Consider the following 12,018-nt stretch of genomic DNA (forward strand, 5'->3'; position numbering starts at 1 on the left):
GTTACTCAGCTCTCACTACCCGGGATCCCTGGCTGAGTTGGGAACCTGCCAAACCAGCTTGGTGTTCTTTGCCTTTGCTGCTCCTCTTTTCCAGAACACTTTCCCCTGGAATCTTCACTTCCTTCAGGTCTACACCTCAACCTCAGCTTAGCAGAGCTGCATTGCCAGACCACTCCATACAAACAGCAGCACCCTACATGCCCTATCGTCCTTGCTTGGGAATTTTCTCTAATGTTTACCCTCATTTGGTGTACATTTCTTTATTGTCTTACTCTCCTCGTCTAGACTAGAAGCTCTGTGAAGGGACACATTTTACCGTATTCACCGCTGCACCCTCATTCTTAGAGAGATGCCTGGCATTTAATTACACATTAATGTGTAGGCATTTAATATGTGTGTGAAGAAGGAAGAAGAAATTAGCTAACCTGGGAAATTAGAATCATGATATACTAATGGAGGAAGATAAATTATTTTGGGGAAGATGGTGGAACTCTTTCTGGATGTCAAGTCTAAAGTGACAGAGGAATTTCTTAAATTATTGTTAAACGTGGTGAATAAATACCTATTGGTTGATGGAGGAAAAAAAAAGCCATCTCTAGTAGTTACCCACCGTGAATAGGACTTAAAAAAATTTTTCAGACCTGGTTTTGCAAAAAATCACCAAAGTTAAAATGCACCAATTCTCCAATGAAACTTTACTATCTTGTTATCTCGTTTGCCTATCTATCTTTACTGTCTTTTTTTCTTCTTCTTCTTTTCTTTCTTTTTTTTTTTTTTAGACGGAGTTTTGCCCTGTTGCCCAGGCTGGAGTGCAGTGGCCCGATCTTCGCTCACTTGTAGTCTCTGCCTCCCGGGTTCCAGCGATTCTCCTGCCTCAGCCTCCTGGGTAGCTGGGATTACAGGAGCACACCACCACGTCCAGCTAACTTTTGTATTTTAGTAGAGAAGGGGTTTCACCATGTTGGCCAGGCTGGTCTGGAACTCCTGACCACAGGTGACCCGCTCGCCTCTGCCTCCCAAAGTGCTGAGATTACAGGCGTGAGCCACCGCGCCCGGTCAACTACCTGTCTTTACTATCTTTACTATATGTTTGTCTTCCTTTCTTTTACGTTCCTAAAAAGCCTGAAAACCTTCACAGACTGCAAGGAGGATATAATTTCTCTCTAGAGGCATCTTCTTCGACGGTGAACGTAATTAAGCTGGTCATTTACTCCGCTTGCAATATTACTTCTCGGTACAAGGTAGCGAGAAACCCCTGGATCTTCATTCGCCAGGTCTCTCCGGGAAGAAATGAATTTCAAGAGGGAGCTCCAGAGAGGGCGCCACCTGGAGCCCAAGGCGGTTCAAACGCGCAGCCCCTTTGGGATCTTCGTCAAGAAAATGCAGTCGTTGACGGAGAAAAGACGGGGATGCGCCTTGTCCCTTTTCCGCGGGGATGCCCTCTGGGCTGCTGGCTGGTTGAGAAAGGGAGGTCTGGGGGTGGACTTTTCCCCTGTGCATGAAGGTCTAAGTTTCTTCAGCTTAGGCTTGGGGGGCCCCCTGAGTTTGGGGATACAGGACTTCCAAATTAGGGCTTTGTGAACAATTTCCCTGCAGAGGATCCCCTAGCAAACGACCTGATACTTCTGAGGAGCCCGCCTACCTTGCACCAGCTCTCTGGTGATAAAAGTTCTGCTTTCCAAGCTCTAACTGGTGGCCCCAGGAGATCTAGTATGTCCCCAGTACTGCTTCCCGCGCTTGCGGCGAGGGTTCAAGCTCCAGGGGGTAAAGGCAGAAGTCAACTGCTCATTCATTCAACAAATATTTATTGCGCGCCCTCTTAGTGCCAGGCACCGGAGGTGCCCCGGGGCAAGAAGCCGCTCTCGCTGATCCCTTTCCGCTCCCCAAGCGTCCGGCGCGCGCCGTGGGAGCGCAGCCCGCATCCCTCGCCCACCGGCCGCCCGGCCTGGGTGTGCCCGGTGCCTCCAGCGCAATCCTCGGTCGGGAGCCTGACCGCAGGGACCCGGCCTCCGGGGTATCAGCCTGGTAGGGAGGGCAGGGGAAAGGCAAAGCGCCGCCAGCGCCAAAGTCCCGCCGGCCCGGGAAGCCGCTCCCGGGAAGCGCGCGAGGCGGAGCCGCAGTCGGCCCCCGCCCGGCAGAGCGCAGAAAGCGGCGCGGGCGGGAGAGGCCGGGCGCCCGCGGCTCGGAGGCGGCCCCGGCGGGCGGAGGGCGCGGCCGGCGGGAGGGGCCGGGGCGGCGCCGGGAGGGGCGCGCAAGGCTGCGCTGCCGCCCGGCCCAGCAGGTGACCGCAGGCGGCGCGGGCACGGGAGCGGGCGGCGCGGCGGGGCAGGGAGGCGGCCAGCGGAGTCCTGCGAAGTTTGGCGGAACATGGCGGAAGCGCCCGGGGCACGCAGGAGCGCGGCGCGGCGGCGGCCGGAGCCGGAGGAGCTGTAGCAGCCTTAGTCGCCGCCGCCGCGGGGCGAGGTCGCCGCCATGGCCCGCTGGATCCCGACCAAGAGGCAGAAGTACGGGGTTGGTGAGTGCGCGCCCCACCTGGTCCCCGCCCGGCCCACGCGGCCAAGTTCGCGGACAGCGGCCCTGCCAGGTTTGCCCAGAGCCCGGCAGAGGACCCCGGCCGGGGGCTCGGCCCGGCTGCGAAGCTCTGGGATTCGGGGGCTGTCGGAGCCCTCACCAGGGAGCGCCGCTGGGGAAGTCGCCCAGGGTTTGGGGACGCCGAGTGCTTCCAAGTGCAGTTGAGCTTCGGGACCGTAATCCCGCTCCTGCATCCCAAGCTCCGGCACTTCACACCGGAGAAGTGTCAATGCGAGGGGGCGCGCCTGCTGTCTTTTGGGGCCGCGGCTGTGTAGCTCGCCCCCGTGCGCCCAGCGTGGGTTTCACCCGGGAGTAGGTGGTCCCCCGGGTCGGCACATGGACTGGTGCTCGTGGTCCCAGTGCTTTCTGCCCCCACTTTCGTAGGTTCTTCGCAGATGCCCCTTAAGTGAGGAGTTAAGGGTGGAAAGCCGCCCTGCCCCCTTTCCTCCAGACGCTGGGATCTTGATGACAGTTGTGAACTGGATGGAAACTAGAGTCGTGGTGTGGAAGTGATGGAAGGGACAGGAAGTTGTGGCACGGGAAGGCGGTGGCTGGCCCCTGGGGCTGTTTGTGCGCACTCATCCCCTAACGGAGCCTGTCTGGAGAGGGTGTAAGGCTGCCTTCCGGATCCTGAGTTTTATCCTGGAGACGAGAAGAAGACATTTTATTAAGGAAACGGTGCCAGACCCCGTGCTGGGCACTTGGCATCACGAACAGCGGTGCTGGAGAGCCCCGGGTTGTGCGCAGGGGTTGCTGGTGGTGGTGCTTTGGATCCGAAACAATGAATGTGCGGAGGTTTTGACCCAGGTGGAAAGTCAGGCTCCTTTGGCTTTTTATCAAGGATTGAGGTTTTTGAGGGCCTGTGGGAAGACTTCTGCCCTGAGCGGGGTGATTACAATGGCCGTTAGACCTGGGGTGATGCCCTACAATAAACACAGCTGAGTGTGTTGCGAATTTTATCAATTCCTCTCAGGTCCGTTCATTTGGCCTGTTTGTAATTTAATCTTTGACTTTACTCCCTTACTGAGGTCCTGTTTTTCCTCACCTCACTGGTTAGTGAAGTGCAGTCTCAATTAAGAGCTACTCAACGTGTCTAAGGGCTTTTCAACTCTGTGGCCAGGAGTCAGGGTTTTTTGTTGTTGTTTGTTTTGTTTTTTAACAGTCTCATAATTACTACATTATTCTTAGGTTGATCCTTTATATATTTATTATTCTTTGTTTTCCCTCAGTTCAAAAAGCATTTTCTTTTTTGCTCTTAAGTTGCTTTTAGAATCTTAGTCTCTCCCTTAGCTGCACCTCAGGAAAGGGCTCTTCTTTTCTTTTCTTTTCTTTTTGGTTTGTTTGTTTTTGAGACGGACTGACTGACGAGGGAGTCTCACTCTATTGCCCAGGCTGGAGTGTAGTGGCGCAATCTCGGCTCACTGCAACCTCTGCCTCTGGGTTCCAGCAATTCTCCTGTCTCAGCCACCGCTCCCCGCCCCGAGTAGGTGGGATTACAGGCTTGCATCACCACACCTGGCTAATTTTGTATTTTTAGTAGAAACCGGGTTTAGCTCTGTGGGCCAGGCTGATCTCAAACTCCAGACTTCAGGTGATCCGCCTGCCTCGGCCTCCCAAAGTGTTGGGATTACAGGCTTGAGACACCTCACCAGGCCCCTAGATGAAAGCATATTTAACAATGCCTAATAACTATGGAAATGTTATCAACTCTAATTTTAACAGGATTAAAAGCCCTTTTCAAAACTGTTGAGTTGAGGGTAATTAAAGTAAACATGTTTCACAATGTGGTTTTTATTGCCATAGTCCTAGGAACAAGTATAATATGTTTTAAATTTTTCGTTTGCATGTTCTGGAGTCAGTTTACTGTGTCACTTACAGGTCAAGAAAAATATTTGGGCCAGGTGCGGTGGCTCACATCTATAATCCCAACAATTTGAATGGCAGAGGCAGGAGGATTGCTTGAGCCCAACAGTTCGAAACTAGCATAGCAACATAGCAAACGGGTCTTTACAATAAATACGAAAAAAATGTAGCCGCGCATGGTCGCCTGAGCCTGTAGTTCTAGCTACTGAGGAGGCTGAGGTGGGAGGATCGCTTGAGCCTGGGAGGTTAAGGGTGCAGTAAGCCCCCATCACAACACTGCACTCCAGCCTGGGTGATACTGTGAGACCTGATCTAAAAAAAAACAAAAACAAAAACAAAACAAAACAAACAAAAAAAACTATATGTGTGTGTGTGTATATATATGGAAATATGTGTGGAAATGTGTGTGTGTGTGTGTAAAATATTTGGATTGCATTTCCAGGGCCTAGGTGTTAGGAAAATTGCTCCAGGATATAATTCTGAACACTTATTTCACCAGACATAGATTCTGGTTGGTCTGGGTTTGGCAAAAGGACCCACAGTTAGGATAAATTAACTGAAGAGAGTAGTCTCCATTGCTTATTCCTAAAACTCATCATTGTTTTTTGTCACCTCCTTGCTTACATTTCTGTCACCTCTCTGCTTGGAAGCCTCTCATGGTCAACAGGATAAAGTCGGAGCCTGACTTCCAAGCTTCCTACAATCCGGTTCAGCCTATCTTCAGCATTATCTCTCAAGGCTTCTTTCACTAGCTCTCCAGTGCAGACCAACTGCCCTTCCCACTATTGTGCAATATACCCTGCAGAGGCCCTCCTTTGGGACTTTGCTCCCATTGTGCTTGTCCCTGCCAGGAGTGCCCTCCCAACTCTGCCAGCTCACCTTTCCTTGAGGGCTCAAATCCATTCCTACTCTCTCCTTCAAATTTTCTATTTGTCAGACCGTCCCAAACCTTCATGCTTCTTCAGAGTTCCTGGACCGTGCCATCCTTGGGTTCGGTGAATCAGACCATTGTGGTTTTGTATTCCTAGCACTCAACAGGTGTACCAGGTATTGGTACCCTCAGTCTGCTTGTCCTTGATGTTGGGGTGCTGTTCTAAAGCACAGTAACCTAGCTTTTCTGGTGATTGAATGTGGTTTTTTTCTCTTCTTTTTCTTCCCATTAGGCATAACATCTCATTCACCCCAATATGAGTTTAATTTTGTTTGGTTAGGTGGAGGAAGGGTGAGCCTCCACTCTGTCTTTATCTCTGCAAGTAAGAGAATGAGATATTCTGCTGAGAAAACAAGGACGCGTGGAGCAGACAGACTTGCTTAAATATAGTTGGGGAAACTGGCTTTTTGGACCTTTCTAAGTGTCTAGTGGACAGATTTGGTTTCTGGGTGAAGGAACCGTAGGATAGTCATGTTGAAGCTTTTGGATGACTCCGAGCTAGCTATGACTTTGCCTGTTGTGCTCTAAGAGGAGTGTGCCTCTGCAGAGCTACTCTGTGTGAGGAGAGAGCTTTGGGCTCAGTTTGAATTGTGCCTGCTGAAGCTGGCAGTCGCTACTGTCATATTTTATCTTGGTGCCACTCTTGGCTGTTCCCGGCGTATCCTAGACGTTTCGACAGGGACTGAAATGCAGCCTGTCTGGGCTTTCTTAGTTCTTAAACAGCAGTGTTGGCTCAGACTTTTAGCATTACGTGGGTCTCAGTGGTTTCTGTGTGATATCAAGTGAGGTGACTGATCCATTTGATTCTTTAAACTTATGGTGCTCTAGTACCCCTGTGTGAAGTGCTCAGTGGCTAAATGTTCTTCCCTGGAGATGTGGAAAATGTGCTTCTTTCTCATCTTTTTTCTTTCTTTGTTTCTCTTTTCTCTCTCTCTGTTTTTTTTTTTTTTTTTTTTCTGTCTGAGCATATGAAGATATAAAACACTTTTAAGCAAACATTAGTGATAAATATCCAGAATAGTCTGATTATAAAAACATTTATTTTCAAGTTTGCTTCCACACAAGCCGTTTATGTAAAGAACAGCCTCCGATTAGGTTGACTATGGATTCTTTGCAAAGCTTTATTTTTCTTTTCTTTTCTTTTTTTTTTGAGACAGGGCCTCACTCCACAGCCCAGACTAGAGTACAGTATGATCATGGCTCACTGCAGCCTCCCACCTCAGCCTTCCAAGTTGCTGGAACTGCAGGTGTGCACCACCATGCCTGGCTTAAGTTTTTTGATTTTTTAAGTTAAAAAAAAATTATTTTAAAGATGGGGGCTCTCTATATTGTCCAGGCTGGTCTGGAACTCCTGGCCTCATGTCATCCTCCAGCCTTTAGCCTCCCAAGTTAATGGGATTGCAGGGGTGAGCCATGAGCCTGGCTGATTTTTTTTCTTTTCTTCTGAGACGGGGTCTCGCTCTGTCACCCAGGCTGGAGTGCAGTGGCTCAATCTTGGCTCACTGCAGCCTCCACCTCCTGGGTTCAAGCGATTTTCCTGTCTCAGCCTCCTGAGTAGCTGGGATTACAGGCGCCCACCACCACGCCCGGCTAATTTTTGTATTTTTAGTGGAGACAGGGTTTCACCATGTTGGCCAGGCTGGTCTGGAACTCCTGACCTCATGTGATATGCCCACCTCGGCCTCCCATAGTGTTGGGATTACGGATGTGAGCCACCATGCCTGGCCCAGAATTGTGCTTTTTGTTAATGCCCTCAGGTATGTGGTTTCCCACCTGATTCTTCTCCACTATGGATATCATATTCCATAGACTACAGCTGGGGTGGTAGAACTGGGAGCGACCTCAGGGAGTAAGCATCCTTTCCTTTAAAAGAGAGGAACTTGGTGCCTGAAGAGATTAAGCGAATTGCTTAACACCAAGGATTCTTGCCTTTTTGGTCACACGAATCCTTGGCAATCTGGTTAAGCCAGCAGAGACCCCTTTCTTAGAATGTTTTTAAATGCGTAAGGTACGATACAAAGTTCCAAGTCACTGCAGAAATAAAAATTAAGTAAAATGCAAAGGATTGAAAATGAAAACCGCTGTATTGAAATACAGCTATGAAGATGTTTTTCAAAGTTTTGCAAAGTGATATTGCAATATGTGTACTTCTTTATTAATGCATGAAGTACCAAGATCTAGTGACAAGTGTAATAACTACCATAATTTTGAATTAGTCATGAGCATATATGATTTTTCAAGATATCTGCAGTAACCATAATATGATATAAAAATCCCTGTGATTTTTATTGGTGACAGTATCACAGGCGCTACTAGTGCAATCGTGGTTTGTTGGTTACAGTCATAAAGTAAGTGCTGAATGTCAGAAAATAGAGATGTAACTTTTTTCCTTATTCAAGTCTGTGTATCCTCTGGATTTGACAGATTAAGTATCCTTGGCTGAGGATCACACAGCTAATTAGTTACAGTACCATCTGAGCAACACAGTGATACTTGTTGACCATCTCTTTACACATAACACTGTGCTGGATATTATGTAATTATAATGACCTGAAGAAGGCCTGGCCTTAACTTGGTCATGATTTAACAACATGGAGGCTAGGAACAAAAGGAAAAGAGAATTAATATTCACTGAGAACTTCCCTTGTGAGGTACCATTCTGAACCCTTTATTTTAGTATGTTCCAGGGACATGCGGAGTCTTGGAGACACTTTCGGAATGTGTGTGTGCGGGGGGTTGGGGGGGAGTGGTCTATGAAATTAAAGCTTTCTTTTTGCCATAATACTAAGACATTATCGGCCTGTTTACATTCTCATTCTCTTGTTAGTGTCTTGTGGAGTTTTCCAGAGGCTTTGCAAAGTGCGATATGGCCACCGATGGAATGCAGAGGCAGCTATGAAGACCCAGCTGCCTATAGTGAAGTCAGACATTAAAGAGACTTCCAAATATGCAAAGCAAAGCCACACTTCTAAGTGTTTTTGTTTGAGAAAATAGTTCTGTTCATTGAAAATAAGTATTTTTACAGACATGTATTGGATTTATCATAGTTATTTTAAATTAAGTACCAAATACTTTTTGAACGTTTCAATTTGAACTTCTGATACGGTAAGTCGTGATAGATGTCACCCACGTAGACAGAAGCTCTTTGGGAGTTCTCAGTAACTTTAAGCAAGTAAAGGAGTTCTGAGACAAACATTTGAGCTGCTTTACCTGATATTTCATTAAATCATGGTGGCAGTGATATGAGATGCTGTTGTCCCCTGTTTCTGAATAAAGGAAACGAGGTTCGCAGAAGATGAGTTTCTCATCCATGGCCATATAATCTCACTCCAGAAACAAAATCTTTATCCCATGTTGTATTTCCCAAGTTCCACTTGTTCATCATCATCTTGGTTTTGCCATGTCCAGGTACCACTGTGTAGCAGCTTCAGGGCTATTGCCATACTCATTTCCGTCTGTATTCTTTTTTCTTTCTGTTTTAAGAGACAAGGTCTTGCTCTGTTGCCCAGGCTGGAGTGCAGTGGTGCAATCTCGGCTCACCGCTGCCTGGACCTCCTGAGCTCAAGTGATCCTCCCACCTCAGCCTCTGGAGTAGCTGGAACTACAGACACACACTACCATACCTGGCTAATTTTTGTTGTTGTTGTTTTTGTAGACATGGGGTCTCACTATGTTGCCCAGGCTGGTCTTGGACTCCTGGGCTGAAGCAGTCCTCCCACCTTGGCCTCCCAAAGTGTTGGGATTACAGGCGTCAGCCACCATGCTCAGCCTATACTATTTACTATGTTATATTTTCTTCATATTGTCTGCTTGTTTTCTTTTTTAAATTTTAGCAGTTACTGAAAAAGAAAGCCTTACATTTCTACCACTACTTGCTGTAGAAAAGAAACAATTGTAAAAATGAAAGCAACAAAAATAAGAGCGGTGTATTAGATTCTGGCTAGATACTGTTGCTGTCAAGCCCAGAGCCTCAGACCTGCTTTTTCTTCATTAAAAAAGGAGGAAGCTGATGCCCAGTGGAATCTTTCTCTTCGATATAGTGTCCATTCTCATTTTTCATGGTAATTATGTTCTGTTTAGTCACAGTGAACACTGAGTTAGTGAATACTGACCCGTTGCTCCCAGGGGAGAGGCAGGGTTCCTGTGAGCCTCTGGTCACAAACTTTTCATCAGCCAATCAATACATAACCTTATTTTATGTGTGTTCATGTTTAAAGATATCTTATTTAACATATATAGTTGGTTCACTAACATTGAGCTCATGGCAAAAAGCCCTGTAACTCATGCCTGAATGAAGAAACTTATCTAACGTGTATTTTTTTTTTTAAGGTACATTACAGCTTTTTTTGCATTTAGGAACTTAGCACTGTAGCACTATGCTTGGGATCATTTTAAATAGCAAAATCACCAGCAAAAAACACAAACATGAGGCCAATGTGGTGGTTCACGTAATCCCAGCATTTTGGGAGGCTGAAACGAGAGGATCCTGTAAGCCCAGGAGTTTGAGACCAGCCTGGGCAACATTGTGCAACCCCGTCTCTACAAAAAAAATACAAAACTTAGCTGGGCATGGTGGCATGTGGTTGTGGGCCCAGCTACTTGGGAGAATGACATGGGAGGATCATCTGAGCCTGGGGAGGTCAAGGCTGCAGTTTGCTGTGATCATGCCACTGCAGTCCAGCCTGAGTGAGTGAGTGAGACCCTGCTCAAAAACAAAAAACAAACAAAAAAAAAGCACAAAAATAAGTAAAATGTGGCAGTAACTAGACCACGAAAAAGACACTTGTTTACAATATGCGAGCTGAAACAAGAATGCAGAGCGTCACCTTGCTCACTCTCAGCTAGGAACTTGTGCAGGAGTATTGGTTTTAAGGTTCCATATGCATTTTAGTGAGTAGGTGAATTCGCAAATATGGAGTCTGTCAACAATGAGGATCTACTGTAGTTCTGCAAAACGATAATTGCAGCTGGGCGTGGTGGCTCATGCCTGTAATCCCAGCACTTTGGAAGGCTGAGGCAGGTGGATCACCTGAGGTCAGGAGTTCGAGACCAGCCTGGCCAACATGGCGAAACCCTGTCTCTACTAAAAATGCAAAAAAAAATTAGCCAGGTGTGGTGGTGCACACCTGTCATTGCAGCTACTAGGGAGGCTGAGGTAGGAGAATCGCTTGAGCGTAGGAGGCGGAGGATGCAGTGAGCCAAGATCGTACCACTACACTCCAGCCTGGGTAACAGAGCAATTTCATCTCAAAAAAATGAAAGATAATTGAAAATGGAATCACTTCCATTCCCCATGTGTGTTTTTGTTCACAGATTGGATGCAGTTGACTTTACTTCTGGAAACATTTTCTTCTCTAGACTTTCTCTAGACTTTTGATCCCTTTTCTCCATGGTTTTCCTCCCATATACCCACCATCTCTCCTCCCTGCCTTCCTTCCGCTTTGCCAGAACTTTAAGTCTTGCCATAGCCTGGTTGGCTTTTCTGTCTCCTTTATCTACCTGCTACCAAGTGATCTCATCCTCTGCCCTGTCTCATTCCCATTCATTTGCTGCAGCCTTCCACATTGATAGCCCCAGACCCCTTCCCTGTGCTTCAGAATCACATTCAGCTGTTCACTGGGCATCTCCCAGTGGCTTTAACAGGCAGTCCCTGCTTCCAGAACAGAAGTTTGGATCCTCTCTAACCTCAGAACTGCACTTTCCCCAGTTCTTTGCTATCTGTCCAGTGGCCCAGGCAGAACACTAAGTCACTCTACATTCCATCTGTCATCAAGTTCAGCCCTTCCTCCAAAATACATGCTCAGATTATTGCTCCTGGTGTTTCCATTTCAACGCAAGCCTGCATTAGCTTCTGCAGGGCTACTGCAATGGTATCTATTTATTTTTTTTCTTTTGGAGACAGAGTCTCGCTCTGTCACCCAGACTGGAGTGTAGTGGCGCATTCTCGGCTCACTGCAACCTCCACCTCCTGGGTTCAAGTGATTCTCCTGCCTCAGCCTCCCGAGTAGCTGGGACTACAGGTGCACATCACCACACATGGCTAATTTTTGTATTTTTAGTAGACACGGCATTTCACCATGTTGACCAATCTGATCTTGAACTCTTGACCTGAAGTGATCCACCTGCTTTGGTCTCCCAAAGTACTGGGATTACAGGCATGAGTCACCACGCCCAGCTGCAGTGGTCTTCTAACTGGACTCCTTACCTTTTTTTTTTTTTTTTTTTTAAAGATGGGCGTCTTGCTTTGTTGCCCAGGCTGGTCTTGAACTCCTGGTCTCAAGTGATTCTCCCGCCTTAGCCTCACAAGTGCTGGAATTACAGACATGAACCACCAAGCCCAGCCAAGAGGAACTTTTCAAAGGCAAGAACCTGACGTTGCCAGCTCCCTGCTTCCACTTTCCCATTGCAGTTGGGAAGGCACTGAAGTTCCTGGTCATGCCCTGCAGGCCCTGTGGGATCAGACCTGCCGCCTACCTCTTTCCCTTCTGCATTCCAGCCACACCAGCTTTATTTCTGGTTTTTGAACTTGCCAAGCTCAGTTTGACTCAGGACCTTGGCACTTGCTCCTCCCTCTTGTGGAATGTGTTTCCCTAGATCTTTAGATGTCCAGTTCTCTGGTCGTATTCAGGTCTTCCTTCAAATAATCCCTGCTT

At 47.5% G+C, this 12,018-nt stretch overlaps 1 protein-coding gene across 2 annotated transcripts in view; it reads left to right on the plus strand.

Annotated features, from left to right (window-relative positions):
* The first annotated feature begins 2,261 nt into the window (after positions 1-2,261).
* The window catches only part of DOCK5 (dedicator of cytokinesis 5), a 238,167-nt gene continuing 228,410 nt past the window's right edge, over positions 2,262-12,018 (plus strand). For both annotated transcript variants that reach the window (XM_010378154.2, XM_030937398.1), the window contains exon 1: positions 2,262-2,515. In XM_010378154.2, coding sequence (XP_010376456.2) covers positions 2,473-2,515 — 43 coding nt within the window. In that variant the 5' untranslated portion in view covers positions 2,262-2,472. The remainder of the gene's footprint in view (positions 2,516-12,018) is intronic.

This window comes from Rhinopithecus roxellana, chromosome 9 (assembly GCF_007565055.1).
Source record: "Rhinopithecus roxellana isolate Shanxi Qingling chromosome 9, ASM756505v1, whole genome shotgun sequence".
Taxonomy (NCBI): domain Eukaryota; kingdom Metazoa; phylum Chordata; class Mammalia; order Primates; family Cercopithecidae; genus Rhinopithecus; species Rhinopithecus roxellana.